Source organism: Micromys minutus, assembly GCF_963924665.1.
Source record: "Micromys minutus genome assembly, chromosome: 7".
Taxonomy (NCBI): Eukaryota; Metazoa; Chordata; class Mammalia; order Rodentia; family Muridae; genus Micromys; species Micromys minutus.
Window position 1 is genome coordinate 140,355 of NC_137976.1, and position 17,247 is coordinate 157,601.

General features: G+C 44.5%; 1 protein-coding gene across 1 annotated transcript in view; it reads left to right on the forward strand.

The window, feature by feature from the left end:
- Nucleotides 1–4,944: 4,944 nt before the first annotated feature.
- PRDM15 (PR/SET domain 15) overlaps nt 4,945–17,247 on the forward strand; it is a gene marked incomplete at its 3' end in the record, with an annotated part of 44,835 nt that continues 32,532 nt past the window's right edge. Inside the window, exons 1-2 of the mRNA XM_080919080.1 lie at nt 4,945–5,042; nt 11,018–11,119. Of these exons, the coding sequence (XP_080775206.1) occupies nt 5,000–5,042; nt 11,018–11,119 (145 nt within the window). The 5' untranslated portion in view covers nt 4,945–4,999. The remainder of the gene's footprint in view (nt 5,043–11,017; nt 11,120–17,247) is intronic.

The following is a 17,247-nucleotide window of genomic DNA, read 5'->3' on the forward strand; positions in this document are numbered from 1 at the left end:
TGAGGGCATTCAAATCCATTGCTTTTCCTGAAAAACAATGGTTACAGTAAATGAAAACATATTTAAAGTTAAAATGAGGATTTCAGTGTTTGTTCTCTTAAAAGCACTGTGTTATGTTCCTGCACAGGAACAAGGAGCTTTAGAAGGCATTATCTCCACAAACTGTTGGGGAGCTGAAGAGATGGCTCACTCAATTAGGTGCTTGCCAGGCAAGTGTGAGGATCTGAGTTCTATCTCCAGTTCCCACATTTAAAAAGCTGGGTTTGTGGCATGTACATGTAATCTCTGCACTAGGGAGGTGGAGACAGGATCTCTGATGCTCTCTAGCCAGCCAGCTTAGGCTAATTGGCAAACTCTAGGTCCCAAGGAAAGTTCCTGTCTTGGAAAATGGTGGCTGCCTCCAGAAGATTGACACCTAAGAGTGACTTTGGCTTTCATACACATGTGTACACAGGTGTATGTGTACCTATACAATAGGAAACCCCACACATAAACTATGTTGTAAAAGATCACTATTAACCTGGCTCTTTTGTGTCTTGACAGGTATCAGCAATGGCTGAAGATGGTAGTGAAGAGATTATGTTTATCTGTAAGTGACCCATAGACCTGTCTGGGATTGGTGTGATGCCATAGAACACAGATGGAATTGACCCTTCATGTCTATACAAAGTTTCATCCATATTTTGTTTGTATAGCATAGACATGTACCTCTTCTGAGTCTGCAATTTGCTGACTTGCTTTGAGAACCTGTCTGCTGCAGTGCTGTGGGCTCAGGAGATTTCTCCTCAGGACTCCCATTAGGGGCACATGACTGAATGAGCCTTAAGTCAAAAAAAACTCACCCAAGGTTTAAAAAGAATGAAGGTTATAAGATTTAGGGTAATGGGTTATTTCTACCCTAAATCCAGGTCTTCTGAACCACGGAGATGATGTGTGAGGTTTGAAAGTGCTATAGACTGGTGCTCTTGAAAAGAGGCTTTTGCTTAGTATTCTGTGCTTTAAGGAGCACTAAGAGGTGACTTTTGTGTCAGGCCTCCTCCAACTGCTGAACCCTTGATAGTCTTTGTATCAGCGCACATGTATCAGGAACCCTATTGCATTAGGGTCCCCGTTTCCATTTTTGTGGTCTTTGGGTTTCTCTTTTCCTGGACATTCTCCTCTCTGACACTCAATGTCTGTTTGCAGGGTGTGAAGACTGCAGCCAGTACCATGACTCAGAGTGTCCTGAACTGGGACCTGTGGTCATGGTCAAGGACTCCTTTGTGCTGAGCAGGGCAAGGTGAGTGAGCACCAAAGCTACCACAGCAGCCCTGTCTGTGAAGAGGGGCTCTCTGACTGTTTGCTGTGGCCAGAGTGCAGAAACCCAATTTATCTGAAGATAGAAGGAGGCTTCATAGCCAACGTGAGAGGCTGTGTGTGTAGGTGGTACATTTCTCAGGAAGCTGGACACTTTCCCACTGGGGTGAGACCTAAGAGTTTGAAAACATGTGGGTGTGTTTCTTTGATGTAGTCAGGGACTTCAGGATCTGGGCTGTGCTAACCTGGATTTCATTAGTTTATGTATTGAGCAAAAGTGGCCAAACTTGCCAGATTATAGTGGGACACATCTTTAATCTCAATACTCAGGAGCTAGAAGCAGATGGATCTCTGTGAGTTTGAGCCCAACCTGGTCAACAGAGCAAGTTCTAGGATAGTCATGGCTACACAGAGAAACCAGAAACCTTGTCTCAAAAAAAGAAAAGAAAAAAAAGTATCATCTGTTCTGAATTTAGGCCTCTGTGAACAGGTATGCCGTGTAGATGAAATTGATAAGGGTAAAGATTCTGGGCAAGTAGTCCAGGGAACAAGTCAAGCTGCTGTAACTACCAGGAAAAATAGATATACTGAGGCAGCTCAGTAGCTAGGCATTGCTCGCCAGGCCCATGTTTTCCTATGAAGCCTGTGTCTTCAGAGAGCTAGTGTAAGAACTCATAGACTGCCATGTAGCAGTCACTTAGACTTAGAACAGATGTTTCATTTTTGGACCTCAACATGTCCTGAGACATGGAGAACCTAAGTTAGCCCCATGAGGTTCTGATGATGCCTGATTCAGGTTAACACTAAACTGATACGCTTGGTCTCTTACTGTTTTTAGAAATTTCCCACTGTGGTGCCTACTCTTGTTTATCTTTATTTGTGACTTATATTTTGAAGTATCTTTGCCCAAAGTAGAGAGTTGATAAGCTCTTCTTTGGGGCTGAAATGCCAATTGCCCATTGGAATCTAGCTGAAGACATTGGGTGCACAGCCTTTGTCATTGATTCTTAGCCCATCCTTTGCTCATCCCCAAGGGCAATGGTCTACCTCTGCTTCTGGATATGTGTCCCACTGACCCAAGCCTTACCCATGCTGAGGTCCCAGTTCCATGACCTCTTTTTCCAGCACTTTCTTTGACCTTCTAGTCTGGTTAATAAAGCCACATCTTCAGTGGGTTATCCAACTTACCTAGAACAGAGCCTCTTTGTTGGTCTTCAAGTGTGTACAAAACACTTCACCATACTCTGTGCTCTCTTTTTCTCCTTTCCTCCACATTCTCTACATAAAGTTGTGAAGGCCATAACTGTCAGATTCAACTCTTGCACCTCAGTATCCACACTAGGAATGTGGGTCAGCATTGTCGTATGGGGCTTTAAATATGTCCCTTAGTGTGTGGGCTCTGGGTTCTCACAAGTGTAGGCCACATGTTCTCATATATGGGAGAGCTTAAATTCTGTTCCCTGACAAAATGCATCTTGGAAGCATGATGGTCTGTGAGGGGACTTGTAGGCATTTCATTGATCTGGTCAGTGGCAGGGCCTCTTTGAGACTCCTTCTACTTCCAGGTCCTCCCTCCCCTCTAACTTGGAGATCAGGCGCCTGGATGACGGGGCTGAAGGTGTGTTTGCAGTGACCCAGCTAGTCAAGCGCACACAGTTTGGTCCATTTGAGTCCAGGAGGGTCGCTAAGTGGGAGAAGGAATCTGCATTTCCTCTGAAGGTAAAAGCTGCAGGGTCAGGGGCTTCAGGGCCCCTTCAGAATCTGGGGCTACATGACTTCTGGTGGGAGTGGGGTGAGGGCTGCTGAGTGGCATGGATTTGTAAGTGCTGGATTACTCTTTCCTTCACTTCAGCGTGCTTTACAGTACAGAGTTTGAGGGTTAAGGCAGTACCTACTAACTTGTAAGTCTTTAGGGAGTACATTTAAGAACAGTCAGGAGTGACCCCATGCTGATGTAACTCCTCTCCTCCCCCAGCAGGTGCTGTGGCTGCAGCACAGCGATGGTCTCTGTAGCTTCCTGCACCGGTGTGGCAATCTCACTCATATGTGTGAGTTGCACGAAGCTCTCAGAGACCGAGTGACAGCATGGGGCTTGGCGGCTGCACAGAGCACATCTGGCTGAGGGAGAACGGGTATTTCCAACTTAGATATAACACCAAGAAAACCAAAGTGGATGTCAGTTACAAGAGTGGCTGAGGATCTAAAGTGAACCCCAGGAGGCCTTGGAGGCTGAGAAGGCTTAGACATGGAGCAAGCCTTTGGAAATAGTTGGACATAAACAAATGAGGCTGAGTTGTTCTTCAGCAGCCCTGGGGACAGTATACTTCAATTTGAGACCTGAAAGAGGCTACCACCATTCTTAGGTGTCATAGCCTCCAGAGTTTGGCACTCTTTGAATATTTGAATTTATGGGACAGATTTCAGCCAACAAGAAAAGACAGATGCCTGATGATAGACATTTGCAGGAGGAAAAGTGTAAGGAAAGCAGAAAGAAAGGGTCTGTGGTAAGGAATAATATGAAAGGCCTAAATCTAAGGCCAGAAAGGCAGGAGACTTAGTATATGCTCTCTGCAGGTTATGGGTTTAACAGGCTATGGATAAACACTAATGCCCACACATGGTTAGAGAAGGTCCTTTATGCCTGTTTGACTTCTTTCTACCTTCTCAATTCTAAGTGATTTTCAGGTATTAACTTGATCTCAGCTCTGAGCACCTGTATGTCTTAAGAGGAAGCCCTGTGTCCCTGAAAGAAGAGTGGAAATGTGCTTTCCACACCCACTAGGGGTCACTGGGCACCTGTGGTCTCCCAGTTTGTTACTGCACTTCTGAGAGCCTATCACAAATAAGGATCTTTTCAGGAAAGGCTTGGCAGTGGGGCAGGGTCCCTGAGGAAGCAGTCATCATTCCACAGATAGAGACCTTATCCCTATCTAACTCAAACCTGAAGATACTAAAGGCTCTCCCCGCTCTGCCCTCAATTAACCCTGAAGCTTTAGTGATGTTCTTCAGACTGGGGGCAGCTCACTTAGACTTAAGGACTCTCCTGATGTCATACTTAGGACAGAACCAGGAGAAGAATTTCAATATCTGGAAACCCACCTGAGCCATGGGGAGAACTCATGTGTCCTTTATTCAATTAAGTTGAGAGGAGAGCTCTTCTCAGGGTCTCCATGATGAGGAGTCAAAGGTCCTAGACAGAAGGAGAGCTCACATTCCCTTTGACACCTGCACAGGAGGAGAGCTCAGGTGTCTTACTCCCCACCTGGCTCACAGATAGTCTTCATATATGCCAGTGATTAGGGACCTGTTGTGTGTCTTCAACTTCTTCTTTCTTGTGACCAGCCTGACCCATCTAAGACACAGTCTTTCTCTGATTCCCTGGCCATGGTAATCAGCTTGTCAACAGGTCTTATCAGAAGCAGTGTGGTCTTCCCCATGGTCCCATGCCACACTGATAGACTGGTGGGTAACCAGCCTGTGGCCCTCCCTTCAGGTATTTCAGAAGGATGGACATCCTGTGTGCTTTGACACTTCAAACGAAGATGACTGCAACTGGATGATGCTAGTGCGACCAGCACTGGAGCCTGGGCACCAGAACCTGACAGCCTACCAGCATGGCAGTGATGTGTATTTTACCACCTCAAAGGACATTCCTGCAGGCACTGAACTTCGTGTGTGGTATGCTGCCTTTTATGCCAAGAAGATGGACAAGCCCATGCTAAAGCAGGCCTGCTCCAGTGTTCAGGGTAAATCCTATTTCCTCTCTAGGGCTGGGCCTCTTGTCAGAGATGCCAATGAGGTTACTGGGTCAACAGCTGGGACAGGGGAGGTGGAATGGAACCAGTGCAATGCTTGTCACCGTGCCTGGGCAAATGGAGGGACACAGAGTGTTCACCAAACCTTAGGACCGTTGCTCATGAAAGATGGTGCCTTTCTGGCTTTAGGTGATTTGAGGCACTTGGGTATAACACAGGCTAGCACTTGCTCTGGTCTCAGAGTTCCCACAGTAGCCTATCCCTTGATGCTGTAAGGAAGTACTTTATTTCTGAGTATAGAGGCCCAGGGAAAAGCCAAATCATGGTATAAAAGATGAGGCCCAGGTCAGACTGAGTGACAGTGCTGTGACCCTTTAATAACAGTTACCCATGTTGTAGTGACCCCAAACCATAAATTATTTTGTTACTACTTCATGTCTGTAATTTTTCTACTGTTATGAGTTGTAATGTAAATATCTCTGTGTTTTGATGGTCTTATGTGACCCTGTGAAAGGGTCATTGGGCCCCACAAATGGGGTTGTGATCTACCGGTTGACAGTCACTGGTGTAGCAGGTGAGGGATCCAGGGGCAGGCCAAGTGACAGTGTAGACTAAAGTGAGGTGGGAGAACAGGCTACATCACAATGCACAAGGTGAGAAAACCAGGACTGGAGCAGCAAATCTGGCTGCTGTGCTGTTAATGTGCCAGTGTTGCTACTGTGCCCCTTTTCAAGTCTGGTTCATGAGCATGTATGTGTATGTGTGTGCCTGTGCAAGTGTGGTATGTCTGGACAAATACTTTGGTGTGTGCATGTGGTTGTTTTAACCTGAAGAGTACATGATATTAACAGATGAGTAGGTACCTTCATGTGTACAGATATGTGTGCAGATGTATAAATGTATGCATATGTCAGGATGTGTGCAGATATAGTGGGCACATTTTGTATGAATATAAATGTATAAATTTATAGATGTGTTATAGAGTGTACATGTGTTAATGTATGTATATACAGCATGCAGGAGTATGTATGTGTGTACAGATGCATTAGTGTGTATGGACCCATAGGAATACATATGTGCTTGTGTATATACCATCATATAGGCATGTACATGTATATACAAATGAACAGGCATGTACCTATGTTGGTGTTTTATATTTATAGGTATGTGCCTGTGCATGCTCAGATGTACACATGTGCATACACTTGTATGTAATAGGACTGTGCATCTGTATACATATGCAAAAGTGTTTGTGTATATCTTGATGCCTGTGCACACAGGGTTGTACTTTTGTCTGGAGGAATTATTTGAATGAGTCATCAGGCTCAGGAGTTTTCTGGAGAAGTAGGTCACAGTAGTGTAATAGAATTAATTTATGTTTATTTCCGACTAGTTTACAAATAAATGAAACTCAGACTATGATGGTTTTATTTGGCTTTGACAGTTACTGGGGATTAACCCTAAACTACTTTTCTAACTGCTGGCCTGGCTACCTCCCCAACGGTGTACCCCAGCTGTTTCTCCTGGCCACGTGCTCATGTTGCCTCTCCTCTCATAGCACCTTCTCTCCTTCTCATTCTCTGCCTCCTCCTCCTTTTGCCCTGCTCAATCAGGTAAAGTAAAGTCCACCTGGGGGAAATGGGGGGAGGAATGATCCACCTGCCTCTAATCCCTCAGGTAATTTGTGGTTGTCATTTCTATTTAACCAATAGTTTTAAATTGAGGAACAAGGTTTGCACAACAAAAGCTGGTAAAATTGAGAGTTCACTTGTAGGCTTACACCTTCTACAAAATTTAGCATTACAATACACAGCAACAGACCAAACCTCAACACTGTAGCTGCAGTTACTTACTCTGTTGTACCTTGTTCCTTGGCATCTCCTAGGACAGCAGCCTTGCTCATTGTTGCCATGAAGAGTTTCATCATTAGTGGGACAATAGCTGTGCTTCTGACCCCAGACATAGCAGCCTCTCATGAAAATGGTTTCTTTTTATGACAAGAATGGTTTCTTTTTATGTGATGCAAAGGCCCTAGGCAGCTCTTCCTTTTTTTTAAAAAAAATATATTTACTTATATTTATGTATATATGAGTAGACTGTTGCTGTCTTCAGACACACCAGAAGAGGGCATCAGATCTCATTGCAGATGGTTGTGAGCTGCCATGCAGTTGCTGGGAATCGAACTCAGGACCTCTGGAAGAGGAGTCGGTGCTCTTAACCACTGAGCCATTTCTCCAGCCCCCCTAGGCAGTTCTTAATATTCTACAAAGATCTCACTGGTGTAGACTTCTAACACAATGTTCTATGTTTCTAGTCAGTTTCTAGTCAGACTTTGAGGAGTAGAAGAAACTGGGTACATGTCTTGAAGCAGCACAAAACAGGGAGCCAGAAGGCACAGATATGGCTTCTCCCAGCTCTTGAACCTAGAAACAGCTCACTATGTCTTGTGGCAGATGCCAGGCAAGCAGTTACTTGTAAGTAGTGCAAGGCATTGGCTGTTATCAATCAAGTGGCTAACTGGAGTCTATGTCTTTCTACCTTTGGGGCACTTGTCTAGCTGTCTTGGGCTGGATGCTGCTGGCGTATGTTCCCCTGGGCTTCCCTAATGTCTGTTTATGTGAGAATTTGCACACCTTGTCACCTACCTCTCTGGCCACCCATCTGTCCTTTCCCTAAGTCCCTCCATGATATACCCACAAGAGCTTGGGCTATGAATTGGATACATCCCCCCAGCATAAGCCAGGAATTGCAACCCTCCTTGCCCACATCTGAAAAGCACACAAACCAAGACCTATGAAGAGAAGTGAGAAGCATGTAGAAAGCAGTACCAACTGATTCTAGTTCCCTGGTTGGACCTGAGAGCGATAGGCTTTGCATTTTGCTTTGCCTTGGGCCTTGTGTATGTTCCAGAGTGGAGTGGACAAGTCTTTTGGACATCACTTTGTCCTTACATTAGGTGGATGGGCCCCTAGGAGCTATATATGTGGCCCAGGCTTTATGATGGGCATGGGCCAGAAAGGCTTATTCTCCTCCTGCCCTTTTCACATTTCCTTTAGATGAGCATCTTTATCACAAAAGTCAGTTTGTAGATGTCTAGAATCAGATCCTAAATATGATGGTCTCCCACTTCTAGTGGTTACATGTAGGGTTCTTTGATTTGGGGGGTTTGTTTTGTTTTACTTTATGATAGCATGAGTGGTGTGCATTTGGTAGGAAATTTACTATAAGCTTTGGTCTTCCCTCAGCCTGTGGTGGAATTCTCTTGAGGCTAAACAACTGCAGCTCTCAGTGACCACATGACCACTAGAAAACAGCCCATATTACATGCTGTCACAGCAGGGGGTGAGGTATTTTCACTTAATAGGAGCTTTACCAGGCAGCAGAACTTCTGCTTTAAAAAAAACAAAAACAAAAACAAAAACCAAGTTTCATCCTGCCACAGCTGTTATGTTCAACAGAAATAAAAAATGAAAAATAAATGGACTTGGATTTTTGTCCTGGCTGTGGACTGTATTCTGGGTACATGTTTCTCTGCGCCCACATTAAAAGTGGCTTGTTTTCCTCCCAAGGGCCTGACCAGGCAGGTAGGTGGAGTGGGAAACATGGACTTAGAATCACCTTTTAATGAGAAAGACAGAAGGTAAAATCTTCTAATTCCTGGGAAGCCATGTCATGTACAGTCTGGCCACCCTGGCTCTCTGCTTCTGGCTTTGAGACTAGTTGTTTTTTGTTTTTGTTTTTGTTTTTTCTTTCTAGTTTTCAAATCAGCTACCATGTATTCAGTTGAGTTCATTATGTTGAGGAACTCTCAACAGGTGTCTGCAAGTGTGTGACTCTTACCACAGACTCCTGTGGAGCAGCCCATCCTCCCTTCCCTCCTGATTTCATCCTTGGTGACCCTCTGTTCTAAGCTGAACTGCTATGTGTCCTACTGGACTTTTCACAGTTGGTATGTGCCTACCTTCCTGTTACTTAGTTTTGATGTATGCTCACACCTAAAGCCCTGCTTTTTTTGCTGTCACAGTTGCTGTGGACTCTGGCCATATCATGTTGTTTGACTGAGACATTTTTCTATGTTCAGAAACGTTAGTTGGCAGTTCAGGATTCATCTGCTGGCTATTGACTATTACTTTTTTCATTAAAATTTTTACCTTGTAGTTACCTTTTGTAAACCTTGTATTGTCATGACTACCTGGTTCTTCCGATGAGAAGTCTTCACTCAGTTCCAAAGTAGCAGATGTCCATAAATTCTCATGTGATATTTGTAGTAGATGGTAGGTCACTTAGATAAAAGAAATCCTAGCCCATTGACCCAAGGGCTCTTTTAAAAGCTATTTTAAGTGTGTGTGTGTGTGTGTGTGTGTGTGTGTGTGTGTGTGTGTGTGTGTGTGCATGTACGAGCCATGGCACACATGTGAAGACCAGAAGTTAACTTGTGGGATTTGGTTCTCGTCATTATGTGAGTCCCATTGGACTGGGCTGTTTAGAGTTGGTGGCAAGTGCCTTTTCTTGCTGAGCCCTTGCTAGACCCCAAGGGCTCCCATCTTTGAATCCAGAACCTCTATGTTTGGGAACCTGAATGGACATAAAGGAATTTGGCTCTTATTTCTGTTTATTCTCAATTTCCTGGGAGCCCCTAACTAGCAGATTTCTAGAAAGGGACGAAGAAGAGTTCTGGCACTAGGTGGGACATTCAGGATTCAGTTCCCACCTGCCACTTTTTCCTACCTTTTTCCATCTTTGATTTCAGTCTGAAAGTTTCCACATTACATGTTTTTCCCTTGCTGTGGTAGTCTGCATCCTTGTCTCTGTTGTGTTCTCAGTACTACTTTAGAATTCGGGGAATTGAGATGTGTGCTTTCCTGCTGCATGGTGGGTTTATAGCTGCAGAACTGGGAGACTGTCGAAACTCAATACCCAAGTGACCTCTGGAGTATTAATGTTAAGCTGCATGGTCATGGGTCTGGATATAGCTGGCCCCACAGAAAGACTCACTAGACCAGCTCCTCAGTGTAGGTTGCAGTAGAGCACCTGTGACATCTTGAAAAGGAGCCTGCAGTCCCCATCTGTATAGCTAGGGTCAGTTTATATACCTTGAGCTCTATCCTTGTCCCTCTTCCTTGGGTTTCTATGTGTCATCATTGGAGAGCTAGAGGCATTGCTGAGATAGCAGCTACCTGCCCCAGTTGGGGATTTTAAAAAATGGAACAGTTAAAAGTTCATTCCTGCTCAGCCACAAGGCCTCAAGGCCAGACAACAGTTACAAGGCACAATACTTATTACAAAAATCTCTGGGATATGTTGGGCTGGGATAACAGCCATTCCAGGTTCAGGAGCACTGTGAGATGGCTGTTGTTGGTCCCACCATAGCCTGTTATATGAGCCATTGGACATTTAAATATGAGGAATCTCTCTCTCGTGTGTGTGTGTGTGTGTGTGTGTGTGTGTGTGTGTGTGTGTGTGTGTGTGTGTGTGTTGCTACAGGTAGAATAAACATAAAGCATTCTACCTCATACCCCACTTCTTAAAAAACTTTTTTGAGACAGGGCTTCACTGAGTTCCAGGCTGTCCTCAAACTTGTTTTGTGACCATGGTGGCCTTAGATTTCCATTTTGTCTTGTCCAGCCTACTAAGTAGTTGGTATTACAAACCTGCACAACTAGGCCCAGCTCAAGTGTAGGTCCTGGAGGCTTTTCTCATAGGGAATATGAGGAGCTTTGGTCCTACCAGGCTGATGATTGGGAAGGGCCACATTTCCATGACTGGTGACAGGGCTCAGGGATACCGTATCTGCTCAGCTTCCGCATCTATGAAATGGGGGTGAACTTGATCATTGTGTGTATAACTGAAGATAGTGCCTAGAATACAGTTGCTCATGAGTCTGGGCATCTCTGTCCTTCTCAAATTACCTAAGGAACAAGCCATTCTCTGCTCTAGTGGCTAACCTTTCTGACTGTATCTTGCAGCTGCAGGTACCCCTGAGCCCAGTGTCACTGTGGAGCCTGAGCGTGGCCAATGGGTGTGTAAGGTGTGCTCCAACACCTTCCTGGAACTTCAGCTCCTGAACGGTAAGATAAAAGTAGCAAATGGTACTTTTCCAAGGAGTGCAGACTACTGTGCTGAGCTTTTTCATCCATGCTAACACATTCCCATACTTGTCAGGATGTCCTAGTTTTTGTCTTCCCCAATGCCCACAGTGAGCTGCTGCCCAGACCTCTTTTGTGCAACCATATTACCTGGGCATGTCAGCTATTCACTCCAGCCTCAGTCTATTTATCCAGGAAAATGGTTATCATGGCTGTACAGACTCTTGTGAGACTCATGAGTCAATGCAAGTACATAGTGTGACCCTCCCTACTATCATGCTGACCAGGCTCTGGATATGGTGGACACAGCAAGGACCAGAAGCCATGACTCACCTTTTGAGGTCCTGCTTCCTTTCTATATCTGACGGTCTCCCACTATCTGTCTTTAGGGCATTCTGTTACCTCTGCCTCCCTTACTAATTGAAGGTTGCCAAAGAAAAATTGACCCCATCTTTTATTACACAGTATCCTGGGAGCCTCTCCTTTGGGTAGAAGAGAAAGATGCCAGTTACAGAAACTACAAAGAAATTAGGTGTGAAAGCTATGGCCTTTATTATATACAGAACATGCTTAACCCCACCCCACCCCAAAGGGGCAACTGGTTTACAACTTCAAGAATGTGTCAGACAGCTGGTTTCTGCTCTTGTAACCTGAGCAAGTCAATGATTGAATACTCTGGGATCTATGGGAAGGATCTTTCTAGACAGATTTTAGCAACAGAAATGCTAATGTGAACATTTCTGAGAGAAAGCTTGGTCACTAGGCAGGACTCATTCATCTCCTAAGTATTGTGGATGTCTGTTCTTATGTTTCTGGACTATTCTAATCCTTTTCTTGACGCTTTTGTTCTTTTGCCTGAGGAAATCACCTGTGTTCATCACAGATGGGAACAATGAACAGCTGCTAGTTTCTTTTTCCTCTTTCTTCTCCACCTCTTCTTTTTACTTAATGTTTTATGTGTGTGAGTGTTTTGCATGCGTGCATGTCTATATACCACATGTGTGCAGTACCTATAAAGACTGGAAGAGGGCATTAGATCTCGTGGAACTGGAGTTGCAGAGGGTTGTAAGCTATCATGTAGATGCTGAGACATGAACCTTGGTCTTTGGAAGCTCAGCAAGAACTCTTAGCCACTGAAGCATCCCTCCAACCCCATCTGCTGTTGCTTCTAGGTTTTTAAGAGTGCTGAGCTTGTGAAAGAACATATCCCCTAGATGAGGGCAAGGCTCATCTGTGGAAATCACAGGCTATAGAGACATCACACAAGATGTCACTCAGCCCTGATCAAGAAAGGCTATTTGGTCTGTTGGGTAATTTTCCTTGGTGACTAGTTTTAGTTAAGGAAAAAGCCTCCCTTCACGTTGGTAGTAGAGCTAGGCCAGTATCCCTAGATGCCGGCTCAGCTGAGGCCTCTTACCAGTACTTGCATTGACTCAGTGAGTCTCACAATAGTCTGTACAGCCATGATGGTCATTTTCTGGATAAACAGACTGAGGCTGGAGTGAATAGCTGACATGCCCAGACCATATAGTTGCACATATTGGAGCTACATTCAATGCAGGCATTGCTGCTCATCCTCTGCTACCAGGGGGTTATGGGCTCTTCTCTCTCCTGCAACCCTTGCCTGGGTGTGGTAACCTGATAGTTGAGGACCTAGGTACAGAGCTGATTAGAAGGAGTACAGAGCTAAGTCTGGGGAACTAGGCTGCAGGGCAGAGAGACCTTTTGTTACCTGCAGACTGGCTTTGAAGACATCCCAGCACCAAATGACATGGCTGTAGTTTACAAATCTATGGAGAACAAGCTTCACTGGGTCATACTTTGTCAAATAAGAGAATGTGAATCTAAGACCTATCTTAGCCATGATCTTGCTGGGCCTGAATCTGCCTTCTGCAGAACCCTGTCTGAGAGGCTTACCTCAACTGTGAAGGTGTTGCTTTGTTGTTTAGGCTCCGACCTATGGTGTCTGACTTCTCTGTGGTCGACTAACTTCAAAACCAGATGAGTCTTTTGAACTTGAGCATATTTCATGCATTTATTCATGAACATACATGACTGAGCAGGTGAGGGTCAGCATAGTCAGACTCACTATGCAGAGCACCAGGAGACAAACTGAGATTGTTGGACAACATGGGAAGCACAGGCTGTTGTTCTTGACCTTTCACCTGATACTCTCATGTCCTGTGCCTCCTTGGGGAACCCTACTCCAGTCTCTCGAGGCCACTTAGAGATGTCTGATTAAACATGAGGCAATAGTGAATATACTGGCCTTGGTGCCCTCCTGGAATTCTACTTCACTTAAATGCAAGAACAAAGAAAGAAGTGAAGAGCATTGAGCAAGGTTGAAAAGATGTCAGGATGTGCTTGCAGCAGCATTAACCAAGCAAGCATGCCAGAGAAGCCAAAGCCAGCAGTGGGATACCCAAGAAACATGTCTGCTCCTACAGAGCTTGGGGAGTGTCAGGAGTCTGGGAGGAGAGGATGGGGAAGCACAAACTGTCAGCCTGCTTAGAACCCTGGCCTCCTGGTCTGTCTGAACCCTGCTGTGGCTCCACAGAGCCACATCTCTACTTGCATCGGCACCCTTGGGAGAGACTTGAGGCTGGGAACCCTAAGGTACTTAGGTAAGGACAGGAACACACAAAGGCAGATGTGGGAATTTGGGCAGTTTTAGACATCTTCATTTCTTGTTCTTAGAGTAGTAGAGCTGGCTCAGGCCCCAGACAGGGAAGAAGAATTTCTCTGTAGAAACCAACAAGGGAGATGAAAGACCTACAAGTGGGACTGCTCAACCTCTGACCATCTTGCAGAATAAGACTCTAGGTGCTGAGAGAAAGCTGAGCATGAACAAGAGACCAAACAACTTGTCTGAGGAATCTGAAAACTGCCTCCCCACCCCCACCCCCCAAAAATACCTCCAAGCTGAAGTTCTCACTGAGGAGAGAAATGGCAGCATAGCACTGCATCCTTTAGATAAGAACAGGCCACTGTTGAAGAAATCAGAGGATGGTAGATGACTGAAAATGAGAGCTGTGGTAGTAGACATAAAATTGACCAAAAAAAAAAAAGTGTCCAAAAGCACTGGGAGAGTTTTTCATAAGGAGGATCATGTGGTGAACACAAAATTCAGAGACTGGAGGATGGTCTAAGACTGCAGGTGGCCAGGAGTATTCTGTGGGGAAAAGGGAGAGGCAATAAGAATAATCAGTAGACTGGGGATGTAGCTCAGTTGATGGAGTGATTGCCTAGCATCACAAGCCCTGAGGTCAAGCCCCAGCATCCCCCAAACCAGACATGGTAGTTGATGCCTATAATCTAAATCTTCAAGAGGCAGGAGGCTCATCAGCAGTTTACAGTTAGCCACAACTACATAGTAAGTTTGAGAGCACCCTGAGTTATATGACATTCTGTCACAAAAACAAACCAGATGGATAAATAGTCATCAAGGAAACCCTAAAGGATGCAGGTTTATAACAGGATTCAACAGGCTAGCAATGTGATGAATGACAAAGACCCACCTGTACTATCATGGAACTTAATTATGGGATTTAGATAAAAACAAACTTAGAGGGTAAGCCATTAAGAACTGGAGCACTGTTAGGACAGGAAGGGCAACTTAGCCATAGATTCTTCACTGTCAGCAACCTAGTGAAGATATTCAGATAATCCAGAAATTTCCAAACAGCATCAAAAAAAAAAAAAAAAAAAAAAAAAAAAAAAGTGGAGTTTGTGCAGCAGGTGGCAGTAGTGTTGGAGTCAGGTGGAGGTAGTCAGGATGATCACAGACGTGCAGCTCACCATCTTTGCCAACATGCTGGGTGTGTCACTTTTCTTGCTTGCTCTATCACTACTAAACAACCCCAAGAAGCAGGAATGAAAGTGGTGTTTTCTCCGCCCCAGTGTTCCAGGACATAGTCTGAGGCTGTGACATAGACATAGACGGAGGGTGTGAGGAATCTTCACACTTCATTCACTTCATCTCTCCTACCCATCACAGTATACAAAGCAACTACACCTGGATTTTTCCAAACAACTTTTATTTCCTTAATATCTTCCTTAACCCTGTAGAATGTAGGTTGTCACTATCAGACCACTTGCTGAAGACACTGTCACCTACACCAACACTGTATTCCAGTGCCCAAATGTGTGGCTTTGCAGATCCTAGCACCTCTGTTGAGTTTTACAATGCTACCTTGCCCAAAGCAATATGCATGTCCTCTATGTATATGGAAAGGAAGAGAGTTCTTTGCAGGGAATGGGAAAAGGACATGCAAGTCACTAGCCCAATTTAGAGAGAGAAGAGGGGTCTGGGAAGAACAGGTGCTGTAGAAAAAGGAGAAAGGGAGAGGGAGAGGGGCCATATGAGGGAGGGACTGGGAGGAGAGAGGGGTCTGATCTGGATGTAAAGTGAATAAATAAGTCAATGAAAGAAAAGAAAAGGGAGGAATCTAGGAGGTAATTGTGTTTGACTGTTAAAGAGGAAAGAGGCTGGGAGTGTACAAACTAATTTAGGACAATGAATAGCTGATAGAAGATAAGGCTAGAATTAGCTCCAGGGGAAACAAATGTTAAGTACAACTGTGTATAGATCTTTATGACAGTGGTCTTGTAAACACTAGTTGGCTTACAAGTTGGTGTTGGTGTGATTGGGAGGAGTCTGAGGTCTAAAAAGGAAACAGCATGTATAAGAAAATAGAATCCCCATGTTTTAAGACATCAGTAGGCATTGTCTAATATAGTCAGGTCTCCATCTGTGGCATCCTTATGTCAGCATTCAACAGCTACACACCAAAATGCTACTTTGTACTGAATATATACAGGATTTCTTGTCATTATTCCCTAAATATAGAGCAATAACCATTCACATAGCATTTTTATTGCATTTTGGTGTTTTGAATATTAATGAGTGTGATGTGTGTTGGTTTTAGCAAATAGTGTGCCATTTTATGTTAGGTATTAGGGTGTCTGTGGGTTTTGATAGCCTCAGGTTCCTGGAACTCTTCTCTGTAGGGTGGATGGGTGACTTGAAATTACAGATGACTGAATGGGCAGAGTGAGGTGAGAGACTAAAGTTATTTTGTTATGAACCAATTACACAGTTATTTGCGCCTTTTTTGTTGGACTTTTACCAATATTGTGAGTCTTTTCAAAGAAATAGCTTTGAGCTTCACTTATTTCTTACTGTATTTTTATTTTTAAAAACTAACTTCTGATGATTTTTTTTTTTTTTTTTTTTTTGAGACAGGGTTTTATGTAGTCCAGGCTGGCTCTTTTTTTTTTTTTTTTAACAGGTTTTAAACCAGCCTTTATTAGCAACTGTAATACAAATATTCCAAAAATATAAACAGACTCTTAATGGCATCCTACAGTTCAAGTTTTTGAGTAAAACAAATGTATCAAATCATGAAGCAAGGTGGTCTTGGATCCCATAGCCCGGTCACAGTAGGAAGCAGACCCCTCCCCTCAAAATGGCATCTTGGAAATGGGCAGATCTGGGTAATTACAGGCAAGGAGAATCACCTGCTTATGGAGCAGAATTCTGGGAGCTGACCCTGCACTAAAGGATGGGGCAGCTGGCCAGACCTGTGACCTCTCCTCCCCTGAAGAGTATTTAATGTTTTCTAGAAAGAGGGGCTGGGAGTGTGCGCTGGGTGTTGCTCCCAGCACGTCATAAACCAACAAGGTGATCACACCTGTAACCCCGGCACTCAGGTGGAGGCAGGAGATCAATTCAAGATAATTCTTGGCTAAATGTGAGTTCAAGCTCCTGTTTAGAAATCATGAAACCCCATCTAGGGGTGGGAAGAGGGAGAGCTAAGCTACTTTAAAAAGGGAACTTAAGAGTAGCCATGGTTAAGTAGTCCAAAATGGCAACGGCTTAGCGTTCTCATACTTAGCCAGGCTGATACACTGGATGTATCACAAATGGGCCGCACTGCCAAAAGGCCTCTGAACAGGTCAGGGCATGGACTTGCCTGAGACCTATTTCCCTGGGAATGGCTGCTGTGAGGGTCCCATGCTTTAGTACAAAGCTTTTCCGAGCCACTGTTAACAGAGGGGGTTAAACAACTACACAAGATCTTTGGGAGGCAGGAGGGAGTGAGACAGGT